General features: G+C 39.5%; 1 protein-coding gene across 1 annotated transcript in view; it reads right to left on the bottom strand.

Annotated features, from left to right (window-relative positions):
* Positions 1 to 2884: 2884 nt before the first annotated feature.
* NEXMIF (neurite extension and migration factor) overlaps positions 2885 to 23063 on the bottom strand; it is a 240171-nt gene continuing 219992 nt past the window's right edge. Inside the window, exons 2-4 of the mRNA XM_004380165.1 lie at positions 9064 to 9192; positions 4006 to 8377; positions 2885 to 3403 (exon numbers count right to left, since the gene is read on the bottom strand). Of these exons, the coding sequence (XP_004380222.1) occupies positions 3310 to 3403; positions 4006 to 8377; positions 9064 to 9142 (4545 nt within the window). The 5' untranslated portion in view covers positions 9143 to 9192 and the 3' untranslated portion in view covers positions 2885 to 3309. The remainder of the gene's footprint in view (positions 3404 to 4005; positions 8378 to 9063; positions 9193 to 23063) is intronic.

Raw genomic sequence — 23063 nt, forward strand, 5'->3', positions numbered from 1 at the left:
ATTGTACAACACCTAGCAGGGCAGAAAGAAGATCAGACCTATTCTTAACAGATATTCAAGGAAAAGGAGTTTCCAACTTTCCTCAGCCATGCTCGCATGCATGCATGTGTGTTTAAAATTAGATTTGAAAATGGCCAAGGAAATTCAAGGTAATTAAGAATGGGAAGGTTTGACCCTGAACTTCAGGAAGAAAGCAGCCTGGCTAAGGTTCTTATATGTTTCTTATTTGAGGAGGTGGAATATATGATTATAAAAGAAGAAAAATTCTAAGACCAAAGACTGAGATTAAGTAAGAAGAATAGGGGGAAGATACCATTTCCAAGAAAGTAATGATTAAATGGGACCCTGGTGGGGAGGCATTAATAGGCAGCAGCTTCTCAAAGAGGCGTTAGAAAGGTGCATGGTAATCAAGAATTTCAGACCAAGGAAAATTCAGTATTTCTGACTTGAGATATCAATGATAGGACAAAATACTGTTTTTATATCACTCCACTAAGCAGCTGGTTGAATAAGGGATCTCCAAAAAGTATGTCTACTATGTTGTGACAGGATGAAAAAGAATTGTGAGAACAGAGAAGGGACCAACAGAGCCCTAAAAACTGATGAGCTCAGAACATAATGTACTGAGAGGGATGTTAAGTGTAGTCAAGAGAATAAGCACCTTCTGCCCTCAGTCCTTGTCCCATTGCTCACTTCTCAAACTCAGTTTCTCGTTATGCTTCAGTTCAAAGTGATTGGTTATGAGTCACTAATTTATATGTTAAACAACATATAATGCACTGCAGGCCAATAAGAAAGGTGCTTTAAAATGCTGATTGATTCTCTTCAGAGAAAGGGATGTTCCACGCCCTAGAATTGGCCCTTAACTGACTCCATAGGAGTAGCTGAAAGAGTATCCATTCCAAAGGACTCATGACAGCAAGTTCTGACAAAGAAATTGTTTCCAACAGTTCCAGGCTGTCCTCCTACCCCACTTCCACCCCATTCTCCAAAGCTTAACTGATACTGAAAAACTTGGACAACTGCTCCCACTTTTATTTTTATAAAAAACATATTGTATTCATGGAACATTTTCTTTATTTCTTCTTTAACTGCTACATTTTTTATTACATAGAAAGCACTCCATTCTTGTAAGCCAGCAGGTGACTATGAGGTCTGGAGCCTTGGTGATCACAATACAGGCAGAATTGGTGATTCCAAACCAAAATTCAGCTGCAAAACAGAACAAACAAAAACAAAAGAAAGACCCATTCCTAGGAACCAGCCATAGCGTTTAGTACAAACAGCTAGCTATCAGAGTAGAGAAACAGAAGAAAGTGTTCCAGTTTGATTATCCCCCTTTGGATGGCAGCTGTAGAACAGGGAGACATATTTCATCTGGTGCCTTTCCATTAAGTAATTTTCCAGGATTCACTGCACACAGGGTGGCAAAGTCTAAGAATGGACCTGAACCAGCCTCGTAAAGAGCTTCTCACCAACTCGTCCCCACAGACACAAGAGACTGATGCTGAGAACACACACAATCAAGAACACAGGCTTGTTCATTTTACTACTTATCTGTAAGTAGTAGAGCCGGCTGGTGAAAGGAATCATGGACTGGGAAGTGTGTATACTTAGGTATGTGATTGACTTCCTTCCATTTCTCTCTGACTACTTTCAAGTGTTGCTTCTTTGTGAATATATTTAGGTGGCAATGACTAGGTAGGTTCATATTTTGCTAAAAATTTCCATTTTGAAACATCTTCCTTTTTTTTAATCCCCCTTTTCCCCACCCACTTATTCTCCACCCTCCCATCCCCAGCCTATATATTCCCAAGTTAATAGGTTAGTAACAATATTAGTAAGAATAGTAAGAGTAACAACAACAACAATCAACAACATTAATAATATTAATTCCCTATATCTGTATAGCACTTTATGACCTATAAAGCGCTTTCACATCCATTATCTCATCTGTGCCATAATGCATCAGTCATAAGACACATAGGCCTTCAACTGTGCAAGGAAAATAGATCAAGTGTTAGAAGTCAAGTGGTGAATAAAGGGGAAGAAAAGGCTACTAGTAAGGGATGTTGGAGCTGTGAAATTAAAAGAAAAGTGAGGGGAAGGCTGAATTTAAAAAGAGATATATATTTTTTTATTTATATAAACAAATTAAGATTTAAGTTTAGTGTGTGGCATCAAATACCAGTCATCCTCAGATTAAGTATATATGGCTCAAATTAGTTGTTACCACAAAGTGTTCAGCTTATCTGATATTATATATACTTAACTCACAGGAAGAAACATTTGGTTGAACTGAGATGCCTTAACATTTTCTTTAAATGACATTGGCATTGCAAGATTAAACATATAAAGAACACTAAAGCCATGATATGTGTGCACTTTTGACAAAATTGGAATAAAACATTTAGGGAACTATTTAAATAATAGCAATCTATGTACTTCATTTATCATTCATGTTGCTTTTATAGCTATTTTATAATTTATCCCAGACTAATATAAAATATATAAAACTGAGATATAAAGTATCAGCAATATAACTTTTCACTTTAAATAATTTTCAGCTACAGATTTTGGTTTTAGAAAACAAACTTTCAAAGCAGCTGTTTTGTTACCTTGTAAAAGGTTCTGTAAATGCATATACTTGAGTCCCTGATGGACTTAGCTGCGACTTTCAGACTTCTCCAACATTTTAATCCTTAGACAATGGAACAAACAAACCTTCATTGTGCCTTGTTTTACTGTTCATATTTTCAAACAGGACAATAGAGTTTTAAACTTTAAAATAATGTATGTAGGCATATATATTTTTAAGATTAATTAATGAGCTTTAAACTGTGGGGTGAATCTGTGAGATGAGGTAAGGAAATTTGGCACATTTCAAACAGTATTCTTTAAGTTTTAGTAAATTGTGTAACACAACATATTTTCCCACTGTGATCTACAGGTGCTATTCACATAAGTGGGGGTGGGTAATAGCAAGAATCACTGGAATGTTTCTAGTAAATCAACAGGGACAAACTCCCCAAATACAACCAAATGTTGATATAGAAGTAAAAATATATACAGTACAGTCACTTATTTGTAGTTTGGCACAATGTTTTCCATTTTTTCCTTGTGGGTATATAGTGCATAAACTACTTGTGCAACTGTATGACTTTTTAAGTCTTTTACGCAGAACATCAGATTAAAGTTTGCTTCCAAAGACTTATTCCCACAATTTAAAATTCTTTTTGTTTTTTAAAGCACTTACATGTCAATATACATACCACAAGGCATATTTTGAAAGAAAATAAAAGACAAACATCAAATGTCTTTCTGGAAAATGCGAGTCTCTTCTTCAAACACAGGTAAAACCCAAAATGCTGTTTCTGCTTTTAGGAGACTGTAGTCGGAATCCCTGCAGAAAAATCAAACAATTTATGCCATCTTAGTTAACTTTTGTGTATGTCCCACAAAAGGATCATACAATCTAAATTTGTTTACATCATACTAGATGCCGTATGATGCAAAAAAAAAAAAGATACAAATAGCAGAGGACACTAGAAAGCACTCCAAATTGACACATGATGAGATTTTATTTTCCAACTAATGCTCTTTTTGTTTCAACGATCTTGACTTTTTGTCTACATAACTTTTTAGTTCTGTTGCTCAAAATGTCTTACTGCAAAGCCCTTTCCTTTCCAAATTCATTCAAGAGCATATTTTAGTACTATTTTCTTAATAAGTAAAAACTAATGCTGAATAGTAGAAAAAGTAGCCTTGTTAGAGCTTATCCCTAGCCAAGCCAAAACAAAATTGCCCAATCTTTTGGGTGGCTTAAAGGTATAGGGATTTTCATGCACTTTTTTCTTTTCTTTTTAATTTGAAAAAGAAGGGAATGGGACAGTTTCTTTCATGCAAACTTTTGCTTTCAAGAGGGAAAAAATGAGGGACTGCAGGCTTAGCAGGCGGTAGGAAAGCTAAGGGTACATCATCTCAGCCATTTTGGTGCAGTATTACCTCAGTTTTTCAAAAGAAGCTGTCCCAGCCTCATCCTTGTAGACCTGTTCTCGCTCCATGTGCTTTCCCTTATATTTTTCATCTCTCAGGGCCTTGGAGCTGGATTTGTGACGATATAATTTTTTGTGTGTTGGTCCATTATTGCCTAAAGTGCTCAGGTTATTATACTTTTTATCAAAGAAGGCGGAGCGAGAATCCTCGTTATAACCAGGTATGTTTGCACGGCCAGGATCACCTATTGCTGCTTTCCCATTGCTTTTGCTCACACCTTTGATTGACCTGTGATTCTTAGTGGTTCCTGGGGACCCACTGTTGACCTTTTTCTTACATTCCTGTGGTGTTCCAGCCAATATTTTGAGGGTTTTTAATTTTAGACTATTGGACTCAGGAGAGTAGAATATGTTGGGTTCTCCATGGTGCTCCATGGGTTCCCAAAGGGGCTCTATGGAGGCCATCATGAACCTCTGTACGTCTGCCATACCAGAGGCAATGTTGGACAAGATATACGAAGGCTCTTGGAACTCCCGCTGGTCATCGTCCAGGAGGCTGTTGGTGCTGGTGACCATGCTTATGTCACTCCAGCCTGAGCTGCCCTCTTTTCCCAAAGCCCAATCTCCAGAAAGTCCCTTCTGACCCGGCATCTTCATAGAGGCCATAGGACCACCATGTTGGATACATTCAGCCAATGTCTTCCCAGTGGAGGCTAGGTTGTTGATTTGGCCTCCCCCACGGCCAATGCCAATTTGCATTTTCTCTCCATTGATTGCAGCCATGTATTTCCCTTTCTTTGTTGACTTAGAGACCTGGCGGGAGGTTTTGCCAGGTGGCTTTTCAATCCCTTTGTTGTTGGCTTTGGGGGATTTTTTCCTGGTGTTTTTCTGAGAAGAGCTTTGGTTCACAGCCCCACTCTTGCTGGGTGAACTTTTCTTTCTTGATTTTGACACTTTGTTATTGGTGGTAATTTGACCAGATGGCTCATTAAACGTTGACAGGCAAGGGTTTTTTTGGAGCAGGCTGACAGAATCCTCATCATTGAACATATGGAACTGAAACTGATGGTTATTTAAAGTAAATCCATCATCCACTTGGACCTGCTGTGAAAGGGTATTGCAGTCCCACTTGATTTCATCCATGTTGCCTAGTGATCCTGGGACACCCTCTTGGAACTCCTTCAGCGTTTCTAGTGTTTTGATACTCTCATACCTGGTAATTTGAGGGGAAAGGCTAGGGGTGTCAGGTGGGGACATCTCTGAGAGGGAAGAGTGGCGGAATTTGTCAGGAGTGAAGTTGGAGATATCCAGGAGGTCAGTGGACTCCTTTAGTGGTGTTATCTCATCAATGCTCTGCTGGATCACCAGCTTGGGGCTGCAGTGGGCCAGGAAGTCATCGGTGATATCAGCATCAGCATCCTTTTCACAGGACATCAAGCTTAAGGAGCAATAATTACTTGAGCTGACAGAGAGTGAGGCCATTGAATCAAAGCTAAAGAGCCGACTATCATCCATATTGACTGGGCCCTGCTGGAAAGGAAAGCAGATCTCTCCATTATTAAAGTGACACAATTGATAAGAGCCATCAGATGGGAGCTGGGTGTCTTGCATGGAGGCATATAGGACCTTCTTGCAACTACTGCCACCACTATGGAGGCAGACTGGATTGTATGTTGTAGCTGTGAGATTATTTTCCATCGAGACTACTTGGGAGACTCCAAATTCATTAGATTGGGTTGAGACTATCTCCCTTGAGACTTCAGCCATGAATTCCTGGGGGCTAGAAGTAGCCTTGTTGGTCCACACATTCCCATAGTTGCTTGATTCCATTTTGAAGTTATGGGGTGACTGCTGCAGCTCAGATTCCGAGGGTGAGGGGAGCACAGAGTCCTGGGTAGGCTGGAGAGGTACAAATGATTTTTCTGTTTGAGTCAGAGTGCCATCATTCTGCTCTGGAGAATGGTGGGTGAAGTATGAGATACTGGTGTTATTTGACAAGTCAGAAGCATCTAACAATGTTTGCAGATATCCTCCAGGGATAACAGGTATATTGGTGGCAACGTTAGCAGATGATAGAGGCATTTCAGAAGAGCAGGTGGTTGGTAGGAATGTGGAATTCTTAGCAACCTTTGCCTCATGAAATTCAGATAGATGGGGACTGTTTGAGGTCCCAGGAACAGCTTCATTCTTTAAATTGGCCTTGGAGGACTGGTCTTCCAAGAGAGGGCTCATTTGAGCAATTGACTTGTTTTCTTGCCCAGCTTTGATTTTCTTGGATTTTAACCTAGCTTCACTTTTAAATTTGATTTTGTTGAGCACTTTCCTCTCTGGTCCCTTAAACTCCATGTCTTGAGCTTTGACTTTCACTGATTCAGGGCCTGTGATGTCATTAAAATGTAATCCATTTGTGCAGCTCTGGGTAGTCAGAGCTATGGGCTTCAGTGTACCTTTCAGGCATCCATCTTCTTTACGATTAGCTTGCTTCCGATCGTTGCAGAATGAAATCTGCTTACTACTTGTTGAAGCTTCCATGGATGGGATTCTTTGAATCCTGTGCCTGTTACCATGTTTAGATTTTCGTTTGCGAGCAGGTGACAGGAATGACACCTCAAAGCTACCTGGTTCAAAGCTTTGCTTTTGGCATAAAGATATCTTGATGGAGTCTGTGTTGCTGTTTCTCAGCTTCTTCTTCTTCTGCCAGAAGCCCTTCAAGGGGGCTAGCTTGGAATATTTGTTGAGCTGATTCTCACTCAAATTCACTGTTGTCTCACTGGCATCCACCTTACCCAACTTCACCAGCATGTTCTTCTCACCTTTAAAGCGGTTGATGATGATATATTTGATAATAACAGGGGGCTCCTTACGGGTTACTTTTCTTCTCTTTTTGGGACACCATTCATCATCATCTTCCTCTTTAGAACCAGCTGGCAGCCATTCCTTCTTCTCATTTATTTTTTCACCCTCTAGTGAGTCGACATCATATAAATAATCTTCACTGTATCTGACTTTTCTCTTGGCTCGCAGCCCGTAGTTCTGCTGGGAGGAGGAACTACCAGAATTAGTGTCCCGAGCCATATAGCGGCTACAGTCCTTGATCTCCCCCATGGCATCATATGAGACCTCAATGAAGGAGCTGTCATCACTGAAATTCACTGATGCCTCTAAGGAATTAACAAGATGGCCCTGCCTTGAATTTTTTAAGTGTTGTACCTCAGTCCCACTGCATGGTTTATTTAAGGCAGATTTTTCTCCATTCTCCTTTCTGTCTTTTTTCCCTACATCTTTGTTTTCCTGCCCTTCCTCTTTGCCTTTCTTTTTGTCCAAGATTTTATCTTCTTCCCCCCAGATAATGCTCACGTCAGGGACCTTGAATTGGGAAAGATCGCCGCTCTGCTTCAGGGCCCCACTCTTAGTTTCCCGCTTGGGACAGGTAGTAAAGACACTGGGAAAAAAGTTGAATTGGGCATCTTCCTGCATCAGAAGGGTGGTCTTGTCTCGAACATTGTCCTGGAAGGACTCATATCGAATTTTCAGGGAGCAGACATCACTGCCCAGTGTTGACTCATCATCATCAAACATGTAGTTATCCACATCTTCTTCAGAGAATAGGTTGACAGACAGCTCATTCTTGGAACAGAGGTCAAGCAGTTCAATCTTACTCTCACTAATGAAAGTCTCGAAGTAACCCCAATCCTGACTGGAATTTGCAAGCAAAGCCTCTTCTGTATTGCACTTATCCAACAGTAATGCCTCATAATAATTTTTCTGAGCTGGATCCTCCAAGTCGATGTCAGGTTTCTCAGCTTCTCGTTTATCTCCTGCCTTTGATTTGTGCAGGGGGAAGCCTAGGAGCTGGTCTGAGAGCAGCTGCTCTCCGTATTTTATGTTTTCTCCAGCATTAATACATTGAATCCCTATATCAGAGACTGCACATGTTTCATAATCCCTACTTAGATCACCAACTTTCAGACTGATCCCTGGCTCAGGATCTACTGCATCCTTGGATTCCATGAAGCAGCCCAAGCAAGTCCGACTTGGCTGCATGAGGCAGTCCCCGTTCAGAGCTGACATGCCTGCAGGCTCCATTATGGCAAATGGTGCTTTCTCACACTCATTGGGGAGTGACCATGTGTTCAGGCCCTTTGCAATTCCAGATGTGAGGGAGATGGCATTCACAGAAGCACTATCAGCAGCATGTTCAGGTGGTTCAATCAAGTTCAAAGGAGACGGAGGGCTCTGTACACAGGGCTTCTTAGAAGGCAGAGGCAGGATACTCCTGGGATACATCAGGGTCTCTTTTTGTACCACTTGTGTAGGCTGGATTGGTGCAGCAGCTTCTAGAGCTGCAAATGACTTCATTGCCACATCCTGGTCCTCTGAGTCTAGAGAAAAGAAAAATAAATGACAGGAATAAAGTTAAGGGTCTTAGACTAGACTCATTAACTCTTTTTCCCTTGATCAGTTTCTGGCTCCTGATCTTGTTATATAAGCTAAGCCTCATCTTCTCTAGCTTTAAAAATAGAAGCTACAAAGTTAAAGAACAATTTTAATTTTTACTGAACATTCATGTGAGTGAAAAATAATAATCATTTAGGCTCACCTTTTTCCTCAGAGAAAGACAGAGCCCACCTCATAAATCAGGAAAGAATTGGGCTGTGTGATCAATTGGAATGTCAAGGCTTTCAAACTGGGAAAATGTTCAGATGGGACATTCATGGTTTTGAGCTATAAAGCTCAGTCCCATTCTTCAGATCCATGTTCTGTAAACCTTCTTTAAACCTCCATTAAATTTCAAGCCTCACATCAGAGCACATTTGTAATTCACTAGGAATTTTGAGAAACTTAGGAATTCATCTGACAGAGATGATTTGGGAGGGCAAAGGGGCCAGATTAATTAACCTCTTAGAGACCCTTTTAGCCCAGTTAGTGATTTGGTGGGATAAAGATTAACATCAATCTCAGAGGCATCCTGGGCTCAACCTGCCTCAACTTTGTGGATACTGAAATCCATAGTAATAACAAAGGACTACTGGGAGAGACAGTCTATATGACAATTAAATTCCCTTACCATTTTCTTTGACCCCATTAATCAGAGTGTTTTCTCCATTGGCTGAGGCAACAACAGCCTTATCTTGTTGGTTATCCATGAATGTAGTAACCTCTTATTCTTTCATTCCAAGTCCAAATGCTGTCCAACCTGCACATTTCAAATATATAATACCAGTCATTAAATTTGTTTTACTCTGTGTTTTAATGTTATTTCAGCTAGAAGGGTCTTAAAAGGCTCACTGAAATTTACCTGTTTCCAGACTGGTTTCATTAGGCTATTGTTTTTGTTTCATAGTTTATACCTACCATATAAGTCAATTTGGAAACTCACACTTCATTCATACATCCTAGATCCTTCTATCCCTTCGAGGTCACCATGCTATTCAAAACTGAAATCTGAGGAAGCAGGCAAACTTATACCTTATACTAGATACTAACAAATTTAACCTAATCATGGTTGCTCAGTTAGGAAAGATGCAAAGCAGAGTCCAGACTAACATGAGATGAGGGGTGCGTGCATGTGGAGATTGGCTTTATTTCTGTTTGCCTCATTTCTACTTCAGATTATTAGAAGCTCTTCAAAAACAAGCCAATTCACACATGTACACTTATATACATCACACTCAGATTTTCTCTGTGTGTCTTAAAATCTGACTGCTAAGAATAAAAGAAATAGAGAATTCCTTGGTTTCTTGGCTTTCATGACCTTAACTCTGACTCTGAAAAGTATTCCTCTACACTCACAGCAAGATTTTTAAATGTGACTACAAAGAAGATTTGGAATTTATGAAAAGGTCCCAGCATTATCTGGTATTTTTAGGGTGCAATACACATATCCATAGCCCCTCACCTCCTGCCCACCTACCTGAGTAGTTGGTAATTACAAAGTGACAGAAGACAAAGGTGCCACCTGAGATGGGGGCTCCTACCATGTGCCACTACAACATCTATAAACCTCCTAATTATTATAACCTCCCTTTCCCTAGACCTTTTCCCCAGCCAGGTACCCATCCCTTTATTAAAAAGCACAGACTACATTTAGCCAAGCAGATATCACAAGAATCTCAATTTTATACTCATTTATCAGAATACATGCATATATTGGAAAAAGTGGGTCCAGGATTAAGAGAACAAGAAGCAGTCAGCAGACATAGTTTCACATGATTCAATATATAAGCTATTTTACCTATCTGGGCCTATTTCCTTATCTATAAAATAATAAATCTGCATTAGGTAATCTTCTAGCTTTAAAAATGTAACATGATTCCCGGTTTCCCTAATATTTATATATCAGAATTACCAAACTTTTATACAAGATCTGAATTGAGAGTAACCAATAACCATGGGTACCAGAAGAGAAAGAAACACTTACTTGCTATATTTACACAGAAAGAAGGGCTGGAGATTTTTTTAAAGGTAGCGAGGAATGGATACCAAATCAAAGCCCCGATATCTTGTCAGGGAAGGCTGTGTTGTGATGGAATTTAATGAACAAATTGGATGGCTGAGCCTTTGCTTCAGAGAGGACCTTATGGGTCAGACTGAATCTTACTGCCATCATGGATTGCTCTGTGCATCTTTCTTTTTAAGGAGCTCAATAGCACTTCGGGTATCATTTACCCTCTTTAACCCCTCCACTAATTCCATATTGGCAGGGAATTGGTAAGCGGCAAATTATTTGTAGATTTCAATAATTTAGTGTCTTCTTGTCTGTTATGCCTATGGTTAACTACAAATAAGTCCATATTTATCACCCTGAAGACCAAGGCACAGAGAGGCTATAATAGCCAAGGTCACAAAACAATATAATGGCATAAGGGAAACCAAGTCTCCTGACCCAGAGACCAAGTATTTTTTTAAACAAAAGTGCCTTCTCCGTAATTCTTACCCATTCCAGCCCCTGTCAAAACAGGGCTGTAGAAATGTTTCCACGTGTTACTGATCTGTACTTCCACCCCTTTTCGGGTAATGAAATAAAGAACAGCTGCCTCAGACAAGTATTGATTATTATTAAAAATTATATGTACCATGAAATATATACAAGAACAATACACTTAAGTGACAAGAATTATCTAATCTTGTCAGACAGGACAAGAATACTATGTAAGGGGACGTATTAGTGTTGCTGTAACTTTACTCTGGGATGTTATTTCCCTAAGAACATAAATTTCCTCTAATGGAAAATTCTGACCAAGCACCCAGCACGTATGGCTCTGAAGTAAAGGGTTGAGAATAAAGGGGAAATACAATTTGGTAAGAGATAAAGAAGAGATGGAGAAGGGGTATGGGAGCTTGATGAGTTAGGAAGGGGAGAGGAAGGGAATGCGTACTCACTAGGTGCTAGGCTGGATATAGTTACAGATGTTATCTTATCTTGTCATGGTAAATCACTTTGTAAGGTTGGTTCTAGTAGGCCTCCATGTTTTTCAGAAGGGAAAACCTAGTATCACAAATACTGACTTAGCAATTATTAATACTTTGGGACTTATACTCCAGAATTAGAAGGTTAAATCCTGAGCAGACATAGTCCTTTAGTTTTTCCCTATGACTTTTCATAGCTCACCTCTAAACAAGACATCGGCGTAAAGATATATACAAATTTCCTACATTTTTATTTATTTATACTTTGCCTGCTCATAAAAACGATTTGTGAAAGGGGTTATCTTTTTTTTAAGCTACAATACAAACAGCTTTGGGCTTGCTTTAGGTTCTCCCCACCGATCAGCATTTTAGGACAGCAAATTTTGTGGAGTTTTTAAAATCTATTTTGAGCTAAAATTGATTAGCACATTTGGAAGAATGTACAGCAAATTGCTTTGCTGATCATGGTAAATCAAGCAGTGTAATGGCATTAAAATAACATTAGCATGGAGATAGGTATTCTGAAGCAAGAAATTCTCGATTAAACGAGAAGAGCAGCCCCTTCTATCTGCCCCTCCCTTCAGTTGGTCCTGAGGAGGGTTCATAGATCCTGTCCCAGTAGGCTGCTCTGCTGTTTCCCAGAGGTCTTTAAACCTCAGGTTCCAGTGTTTAGATGACCCACAGTAGCGTTTGTATTGGGGGTTGTCCCTGGTCTCTTCCAGCTAAAAAAAAAAAAAAAAAAAAGCAAGGCAAGAAAATAAATTATGTTTCTGCCCCGTGGGCCTGGAGTGTCATAGCTTCTGGGTTTCTTCCCCCCCTAAATTTTATTTATTTTGTTGTTGTTGTTGAGAATATACACAGCAAAACATGCACCAATTCAACAGTTTCTACAGGTACAATTTAGTGACATTGGTTACATTGAGTTGTGCAACCATTCTCACCCTCCTTTTCTGAGTTGTTCCTCCCTCATTAACATAAACTCACTGCCTTCTAAGGTTTCTATCTAATCTTTCAAATTTCTGTTGTCAATTTGATCCCATACAGATAATTCTTAAAAGAGCATAATGCTCAAAGCAGGTCTATCCTCTTACAACTGCTACAGAATCACAGGTCTGACAACTTGCCTTAGAAATTTGTTAAACTAAACTATCGTTGGGTTTTAAGATGACTTCAGGGGACATTCTGGTTTAAAGTTAAAAGATTATCCCAGGGCAATAGTTTCAGGGCTTCATCCAGCCTCTGGGGTTTGAGTAGTGCTGATCTCGAATATCAGTTTAAATCAATTCAATAAATTTACTAGGTACTACCTGTGGTCACATTTTGTACCAAGCACTGGAGTGGAAAACAGATGAATGAGACTAGATATCTGTCTTCAAGGTACTCAGAGTTGAGTGGGGAGAACAAGCCATAGACAAATTCTAATAAAGGTATAATACACTGGAAGGTACAGTACACTGAAAGAGATGCAAATGGGGAGAAAATATTCTACGTATAGAGAAAAGAAGGATCAGGGAAGGCATCACTAGAAGCAGCAGCATTTGAGATGGACCTTGAAAGATGCACTTTCAGGAACTGAGGATGAGGAAACTAGAAAGTCATTCCAGGCTGAAGGAACTTCATGAGATGCCATGAGTTTCTCTCCACTCCAGTCTATCCTCTCACAACTGCTACAGAATCATAGGTCTGACAACTTGCTTTAAAAATTTGTTTTGCCTTGCATAAATACCCTTCTCAATTAATCCTCAACTTACTTATTCTCCTTTCATTCTGTTTACCTCTCCCCATACTCTCAAAAATTCTAACCCTCTGTGCTCCTCTGACGGAGCCCTGGTGGCGCAGTGGGTGAGAGCTTGGCTGCTAACCAAAAGGTCCGCAGTTTGAGTTCACCAGCTGCTCCTTGGAAACACTATGGGGCAGTTCTACTCTGTCCTATAGAGTTGCTATGAGTCAGAATCAACTTGACGGCAATGGGTTACGGGTTATGCTCCTCTAATATGCTAGACTATTTTTTTTGTGTTCCAGGTGTGTCTTGCACTTGATATTCTCTCTGCCTGGAGTGCCTCTCCTCCACCCTCTCTCCTTCACTTGCTCCCGTTCCCAGTCTCCCTTTCATTTCTCTCTCCTCTTCCCTACTCAATTTTTCCTTCCTTCACTCTTCCTCCCCACCCCAAACAAAATTTGTCCCTTTCCTTCTTTGTGTTCCCAAAGAACTTTGTTCTCTTCTGTGCTTATCACCCTTTAAAATACTACTTCTTTATTTCTGATACCCTCAAAAGAATGAGCTCTCCCCAACTCCACAGGGCCTAGTTTACAGAGTCCTTAGAAAACAGTATGTACTCTGTAAAAGTTAGTTAAACAATGATGTTGAATGGTAGAAAAAGATGGGGGAAAATTCAGGGAGCAGTAAGCAGTTTGGCTGAAATATCAGGTACACTCAAGAAGATATGGCTGAAAAGATAAGTTGGAGCTATACTGTGGAAGCCATCCAAACTTTAATTCTCTGAAGGGTTTTGAGCACAGTAATGTTATAAACAGAACATTAGGACCAGGGAGAGTGGGGAGAGACAGAGGCAGAGAGATTGGTTAGGAGTCAATGTCTATAGCAGTTCAGATGTCAGATGTCAAGAAGATTAGAATTAGAGAGGAGGCAATGGGAATGGAAAGGTGATGTTAGATTTGAGTAGAACTTCTGAGGTGCTGTGTAGACTTAGAAAATGATTTCGATATGGCAGGTGTGGGAGTAGTTGTCAGCATATAGAGAGAAGAGATAAGTCAAGGAGTTAACAGTCAGTTGTGAAAGGAGCATTAAGGGTGGTCAGACCCCAGGCTAGAGTAGCCTCAGAAATAAGGATGCTAGGATCTTCAATGGGAATAAAGCAAGGTGAGCAATAAGTGCAATTGTCAGGTTCAACATGGCTAATGAAGCTAACGAGGGCCTTAGCTGTCACACTGGAAAGGAAGCAACAAACCAGAAAGCTGTTACAGATAAGGAAATCTATAGGTTTTGTTAAGAACTGAAACATGGAGCTAAGGAGATGGAACTGCTGTAGCAAACAGGTCCATGGAAGGTTTTCTAGGCTAGCCCAGCCTACCTCTGTCTAGTCTGATTCTTCTCAGCCCAGCTCCAGCCAGTATAATGGATGACAGCACCCAGCAACAGCACAGAGAGCACATTCTTATGCAGAATGCTGCTCAGCTAACTCCATTTTCTAAAACCTATTAGGATTTCAAGATACTAGGTTAGAAAGATGGATATATGATGCTATTAAGCACAGAAAACACTTAAATGAGCAACCATGTAAGTTTAAAAAATATTAAGGGTGAGAGAGACATCAAAAAAAGATGACCAAAGTTAAGCTCTAAATTCGATATATCTCAATAGTACAGTATGAATCCATTTAATCTCTCATGATAATGATTCCAAAATTCAAAAGCTATGCACAAAAATCTCATATAGAAGAAATGATACCGTATAATGGACAGAGTACAATCAGAAATTAGCTGAATGTCCTCAGACAAGCTCTTTCCCCTCTCTGGTCCTACGTTTTATTAGCTATACAATAAGGGAGTTGAATTAGATTATATCTAAGGGCTATTCTAGCTGTGAAAAATATATAATTCATTTAATTTTTGCTGTTTTTTTCCATTTTAAACATTGGAATTAATTACTTGTACAAGAAAAAATTCACACATATGAAGGAGTTCTGATTTAAGTTTTCTGTGATACTGAGATCAGCCAAAAATACACCCAAAGGAACTCTTTACTCTCTTTCATCTCACGTCCATTCTTGCATTCCTCTGATCTTTGTACATTCCTACTCCAATTCTGTCAGAGACAGCAAGTAGCATGCTGCTGCTGATGACAAGACTCTGTATGTTCCACCTGCCTTCATTCTTTGGCAGCCACCAGACTAAGGGGGATGGGGGATCTTTATCCATCAGGGTCCTAGGCACCAACTACAGTGGCTGGCTGCATTTTTGTCCTAGCTCAGTGGCTTAACATCTGGGTCTCTCCTCCTATTCTTTTCCCTCTTCCCTCATTGTTCTTATCTGAACTATCCTTTGTGACATTACCCAAAAGAGATTTCCAAGAAAAGAAGGTGCACAAGACCATAAATCAATGAGAAATATGTGAAAATGTGTTGTCTATGTCAAAGCACTATACAAATGCTACAAAACATAATACTCAGTACAAACGAATGGGGTAGAAAGAACAAGCAGGGGCATTCATGGGCTTAAGTCAGGAAGCACTAGTCTTCCCATTAGTCTTATCTTCTAAACTTTAGTGTTACTGGCACATCTCAGAGTTCCTTTGCCTTGGCAAAATAATTTTATTGTCAGGACTTCTCTTGCTGGTTTTCTCTCTTAGGTATAAGGAAAAGTGGTAGAGAAGTCCAATCACTGTTTGTCAGGCAAAGGATGAGGTTTTTTTTTCCAAAGAGAGCCACTTCCTGCTTGTCTCCAGACCCATATGGGTAGTATAATGGCACATTAGGCACCGAGAAACTGTCATAGATTGAATTGTGTCCCCCAAAGATATGTGTATCAATTTGGCTAGACCATGATTTCCAGTATTGTATGATTGTCCACCATTTTGTCGTCTGCTGTGTTTTTACTACGTGTTGTAAATCCTGCCTCTATGACGTTAATGAGGTGGGATTAGCGGCAGCTATGTTAATGAGACGGGACTCAATCTACACGATTAGACTGTGTTTTAAGCCAATATCTTTTGAGATATAAAAGAGAGAAAGCAATTCCAGGAGCAGCGTGTGTCCTTTGGACTCGAGGTTCCTGTGCTGAGAAGCTCCATGACTAGGGGAAGATTGATGACAAGGACCTTCTCCCAGAACCGACACAGACAGAAAGGCTTCCTCTAGGGCTGGCACCTTGAATTTGGACTTCTAGCCTCCTAAATTGTGAGAGAATAAATTTCTCTTTGTTAAAGCCATCCACTTGTGGTATTTCTGTTATAGAAGCCCTAGGTGACTAAGACAGAAACTAACCTGGAACACCTGTTGACGTGTGCAAGATGGTGAGTCCTTGGAAGGACCATGCTACTTTAGCCTGAAATTTTGTGAGACTGGGTTTAGATAAGGACGGTGTCCTAATCAGAGGATCTTCATTGCCAGGCAGCACTGAGTTACATTTAATGCTTGAGTGCAATAATTTTAGGCTGGATTATCTTTTGACTTTCTCCCTATAGTTTCTAATCTTTCTTTTCTGACTATTAATCTATCCTGTTAATTACATTTTTAAAATATATTAAATTCATTGCAGGAATATAATCACTGAAATCACAGGGCTAGAAGGATTTTGGAAGACAGTCTAATCCCAAACTCTCCATTTTACAAATGGGGTAACCAAGGCCCAGAAAGAAGAAATTACTTGCCCAAGGTCACACAGTGAATTGGTAACAAATATACATCCTTGGATGCGTTACCTTCTAGTCCAGAAATATCCCCATGATACCAAGTTACCCACCAGGTGGAATAGAAATGATAAATAAAAATAGCTACTAATTAGAGGGCTATTAATTTTTTGTTTGCCTTTATTGGAGGAAATGCTGTCACAAGTAAGAAGGTTGTCCCTGCTTATCCCAGGAGCAGAAGTGAAAGGGGATGGAGGAGACACTTCTCTTCCAGCCTCTGGATTCTGGAGCTCTGTGTTGTCAGTCTGAGGTATACCAGACCAAGACCCACCTCTCCTCCCTCCACACACACACACACACACACACACACATGCACAATGTTCACGTACACTTAAAACATCACGGTGCCTTTCTTCTACCACTGTGGAAGCAGGATGTTGCATAAAGAACCAGAAGTTGGAAGACAAAGGGAGTTAGGAAGTCATTTGATCTGAAAGTGCTAAAATAAATTCAACTAATTAATAATGTCCATTTTAAACACAATTTGATTTTTTTGGGGGGGACGGAGGGACCAGGGATACCATAACTGGTAAAAAAAAATTTTTTAAAGTCCCATGTGATCATAATAGTCTTCTTCTACAGTCTTTTACTCATTTATTATTTCATTCTAACCCTCAAAGCAGGAAACAAGAATATAAAAAATTAACATCAAATTAATTACCATATTTAATCTAGGACCCCTGAAGAATTACAGATATAGCTACTTATTTCCTGACAGATCTGCTATTTATAGGTGAGTAGATAATAAACATCTATAAACGGTTCCAAGTAAATTGAAGAAAACACATAACCAAATAAAAAACATCCTGTGAGCAAAAGTGATACCACTAGCCTGGCCCAGTGTTATGGATTGAATTGTGTCTCCCCAAAGTAAATGCTGGAGCCCTAACCACTATACTTGTGGATGCATTCCCCGTTTGGGAATAGGGTTTTCTTTGTTATGTTAATGAGGCCATGTCAGTGTAGGGTGTATCTTTTAAACTGGATCACTTCTGAGTCATAAAAAGAGGAGATTAGACACAGGAGAGAGCACAAACTAAGAAAGATAGGTGTCACGTGAAGATAGCCAAGGAACTGAGGAACGCTGGAAAAGAAAGACTCTTTCCCCAGTCACCATAAGTTGGAATCGACTCAACAGCAACTGGTTATAATTAATTTGACCAAGTATTGACAGAGTGCTCTCCAAAAAGGCTGTCCCAGTCTACACTCATACCAGTAGTGAATGAGGGCTTGTTGGTACCTAATTTAAAAGGTATTCTCTTTTAAAATATAAATACATATGCTGAAATTAGCATATTAAATCACAATCACATTCAGGATGAACTCATTTCATCAGACCATCTTCCTCAAGAGAAGTAGCTTAGGTAGAGGAAGCAAATAGAAACAAGAAGATGGGAGGACCCCTCCCCCCCACCCCCACACACACTAGCAGAATTTCCTTCACTCATGGCTTTGTCATTTTTTTTTGAGGGGGGTGGGCTCTTTGGTATCTTCCATTATTAAACTTTTTTTTTTTACTTTTAAAATAATTTCACCTTGAAATGTTCTGCATCCCACTTTGGTGAGTGGCATCTGGGGTTTTAAAAGCTAGCAAGCAACCATCTAAGATGCAGCAATTGGTCCCAACCCACCTGGAGAAGAACACCAAAGACACAAGGACAATATTAGCCCAAGAGACAGAATGGGCTACATAAACCAGAGACTCCATCAGCTTGACACCAGAAGAACTAAATCGTGCCCAGCTACCACCAATGACTGCCCTGACAGGGAACACAACAGACAGCCCCTAACGGAGCAGGAGATAAGTGGGGTGCAAAACTCAAATTCTAGTAAAAAGACCAGACTTAATGGCTTGACGGAAACTGGAGGGAGCCTGGAAGACATGGCCCCCAGACTCTCTGTTAGCCCAAAACTAAAACCATTCCCGAGGCCAACTTTTCAGACAAAGATTGGACTGGACTATGGAACATGAAATGATACTCATGAAGAGTGTGCTTCTTAGCTCAAGTAGATACATGAGACTAAATTGGCAGCTCCTGTCCGGAGGCGAGATGAGAAGGCAGAGAGGGTCAGGAGCTGGTTGAATGGACATGGGAAATCCGTAGCGGAAAGGAGGAGTGTGCTGTCACAGAATAGGGAGAGCAAGTAGAATCACATAACAATGTGTGCACAAATTTTTTGTATGAGAAACTAACTTGAATTGTATACTTTCACTTAAAGCACAATAAAATAATAATAATAATAAAGAATCTTTCCCCAGAGCTGACAGAGAGCCTTCCCCTTTAGCTGGTGCCCTGAATTTGGACTTCTAGCCTCTTAAACTGTGAAAAAATAAATTTCTGTTCTTTAAAGTCATCTACTTGTGGTATTTCTGTTACAGCAGCACTAGGAAACCAAGACACCCAGGAATCTTGGAATCAATCCTGTTCCTACTGTAGTCTTCCCATGAGATGCTATGTTTAGCTGTTTACAACTAACTGGGGGCCTCAGTGTCACCATTTGTAAAATCCCTGGCCTTCTCTCCTGATTTCAGAGATAGTTCCAAGGCCTTCCCAGCATGTATACTTCTAAGAGGGATGCCTCTCCTGCAGTCTAGGCGGCAAAGAACATCCCAGTTCAACACTGATCTGTGGATCTGGGGCTTTAGTGAAGCACTTTACCTCTCTTAGTCATATGGAAACAAAATACAAACAGCTGGCTGGGAGGTTGGGACTGTCACATGAGTGTGGACATATGTTCATTTTTTCCACATTTATTAAATACCAGTTTTATATGGTAGACTATGCCATGAGGAAAACAAAAGCGAGAAGCAAGCTCTACCCTCAAGGCACTTACAGTCTAGGAGAGGTAGGAGTATATCTGACATAGCAGATCTCTCTCAGTGGGATGAGTCTTGGATTGGCTCAAATCTTTATTTCTGTATTTTGATTGTTACTTTCAAATTATTGTCTTATTCTGGCTGATGCACAAAGCCACACAGATGGCATGCTGGGGCCCTGGCCTCATTACAGTCTGTACAGGCAACATCAGTGTGTGCACTTTCAAAGCTCACATTTGCTGAACAGCAACAGCTGGCTCTGCACGACTCTTCCCAATTCTATCAGCCAAGTAAGTTCACAGTAGGGAAAAACTTCTAGGGGCCAGGCTTCTGGAAGTTTATATACTGATGGGCAAAACAAGCCCTGGAGAAGGGAAGGATGAATGCTATTCTTTCCTAGTGATCCTGGTTTTCTTGTGTTCCTTTGCTATCATCTCATCTACAGGTAGAACCAAGTGTTAGAAAAACTTTGCTGCAACTACAGCAGCCATTTACTTTATTCTGTGCCAGTATCTGGGCTCAACTGCAGCTTCTAACCTGTGCTGTCCAATATGGTAGCCAATAGCCATGTGTAGCTATTTAAATTTAAATCTAAATTTAGTAAAATTAAAAATAAAACTTCAGTTCTTTAGTGACACTAGTCACATTTCAAAGGCTCAGTAATCACATGTAGCTAGTGGCTACCCTATTGGACAGTGCAGATATGGAACATTCTCATTATCGCAGAAAGTTCTACTGGATAGCACTGCTATTCTTACTCTGTAATCACATAGTCACCTTCCCATTTGTACAGGGTGGCCTAGAATTTTATTATTTTATTGGTCTCAGGTGCAGATGTTTGATGTCATTCATATTCCTCAGTTCATCAGCGATCAAAGCAAAGCTTTTTTTCTTGCCATTATTCATTTTTTCCTTTATGTGCCTGCACTCTTTCATAGGTAGCCATTCTAATGTGGTAAATGTGTATCATAGTTAGGATATGTTCTTTTAAAAGGTGTATATTTATATGTGTATACTAAATTATGTAAATGGTATCGTGCTGTAGATTTCATTCTTTTAATTTTTACTAAAAACCATGTTTTTAAGACTAATTCATACTTCCATGGGTATACTTAATTGGATGCTTTTATCTGCTGCATAATGGTCTATGGTATGCACCCACCAGATTTTATCTATTTACTCTCACTGTGATAGACATCCAGGATATCTGGCATAGGCCTCCGTGGAATTCCTGGCAGAAGTTCCCGGATTCACAGAAAATCTTCAAAGTAGACTATAACTGAAAGTATTCCTTATCAGGGTATGAGATCCGACTTTTGACTGTGGGTATCTTAACTCTCTGGAATATAAACCTTTGTGCTGTTCTTCAATATTCTGACTTACTGGTATTGCCCTTTGCCTGTTTCTGATCATTAACCATTTTTTTGTTTGGCTCTGGTCCTGTATGAGGCCTCTTCTCTATTCTTAACTCCTAATAATGGTTTTCCATTTAAATAGTTAGACATGGCCACATTATCTTAAGTTATTAGTTTATGATAATGAATTCCTTTATCTTTTTTGTTTATTTCTGACTCTTCTTGCATCGCCTTTCTTTGCCTTGCTGTCACTCAAGATTTAGTGTGATGGGTATTTTCCTAGCTAAAGTTTTCACTGAGCAGTAGAGTTAGGAACCTAGTGGAGACAGGGTTGTTGCACTGACAGCTAGAGATGTTCAGAGCCTAATGGCAGGTTTCATGTTCTCTGTCAGTTTGACACACCAGGGAAATAATCTTTTAATCCAGTGTAGCATATTTAATTTATCATAGTGTTATCCAGTTTGAAGATGTTATGAAAATCATCCCCAGAGATATTTAAGAGTTCAAAAACATCCTGAATTTGAACTTAATTCAACTACTCCAGAAGGCTAAAACAATGGAAGATGACCTTTTAGGTACTTCATATGCCAGGCACTGTTAGGACAGATAATGTCATGCCATATTAGAATGCTTGTCTTCTGGGGGAGAGGAGAGTGGGTGGAAAGGGGTTCAGGGTATGTGTTTAATTAAAATCATCCTGTCAGTACTAATAACCTAATGTTAAAAAATGTAATAATTTACAGAGATACAAAGAAGGAGCTGAATAGGGGCACGTGATGTCATTAAGGTGGCAGAAAGGAAATAAGTATATGTTCAAATCAACTTTGATGAGGGATACAGACAAAGTAGAACTCATTCAGAGGAAAAAAAATCCAGAACAAGGGGACTTAAAACGCATGCTTAGCCCAGGGGATAAAATTCTAGAAATGTGTTTTCTGTCTTCAAGTACCTAAAGAGCTGTCATAATAAGTTCAGTCAGACTACAATGGCATGTAACTTGAGGGAGGAAAACCGCAGCTTAATGTATGGATCAACAGAGATGTCCAAGTATGAAATGGGTGCTTGGGGATAGACGTAGGGAAAAAAATGATTTCCCTGTCACTAGCAGTATTCAAGCAGAGGCTGAGAAACAATTTGACAACATTAAAGAATAAATTTAAGCATTGGATGGAGAAGCTGGACTAGATGACTCTAACTCTAACATTTTTTTTTTATTTTGCCAAAAGACAGGTATTTTATTCATAGTGTTTACAGACAATTTTGTTTACAATAAAATAATATATAGACAAATGAAAGCAACTAAATGTTATAATTTTATTGCTCAAGATATTGTAGAACATTCAACACTGGAACTTAATTTAAATTCAGTATATTGGCTATGAAAAGTCTCTGAATGGTATCATCAATAGTTTTAGAATCGAAATAAAAATAAATTATAAAAATTCCTTAAGGTAATCATTTGAGGTTTTACATTCAACCAAAGATAAATGGAATTTTCTTCTAAAAACAGTTATAACTGGACTTTGCACTCGGCTTTACTATTGTGGCTATATTGTTTGAAACATAAATTGATAACAAAGATGTTTTTGAACAAACACAATTAGCTCATGAGGCAGGTCATAAGAAATCATTTTCTTCTACAACTATTAAGAAGAGTCCCTGGGTGATGCACAAGGTTAACGAATTTATTACTAACCAAAAAGTTGGTGGTTGGAGGCCACCAGAATCTTCTCAGAAGAAAGGCCTGGCAATCTACTTCCCAAAAAACAGGCACTGAAAACCCCATGTAGCACACAGTTCTACACTGACACACATGGGATCATCATGAATTGGAATGAACTCAATGGTAAGTGGTTATTAAGAGCAAAATTTAAAAAAATATTATTTTTCTTCAGATTGGAAAATGCCTTTTCTCTTTTGTTAGCTCATAATATTGTTTTCATTTTTGACAAACTTTTTTTAAATTTTTATTTTTTATTGTACTTCAGGTGAAGGCTTACAGAACAAATAGTTTCTCATGAAACAGTAGTACACATGTTGTTTTATGACATTGGTTA

The sequence above is a fragment of the Trichechus manatus genome, unplaced genomic scaffold (assembly GCF_000243295.1).
Source record: "Trichechus manatus latirostris isolate Lorelei unplaced genomic scaffold, TriManLat1.0 scaffold00070, whole genome shotgun sequence".
Lineage (NCBI taxonomy): Eukaryota > Metazoa > Chordata > Mammalia > Sirenia > Trichechidae > Trichechus > Trichechus manatus.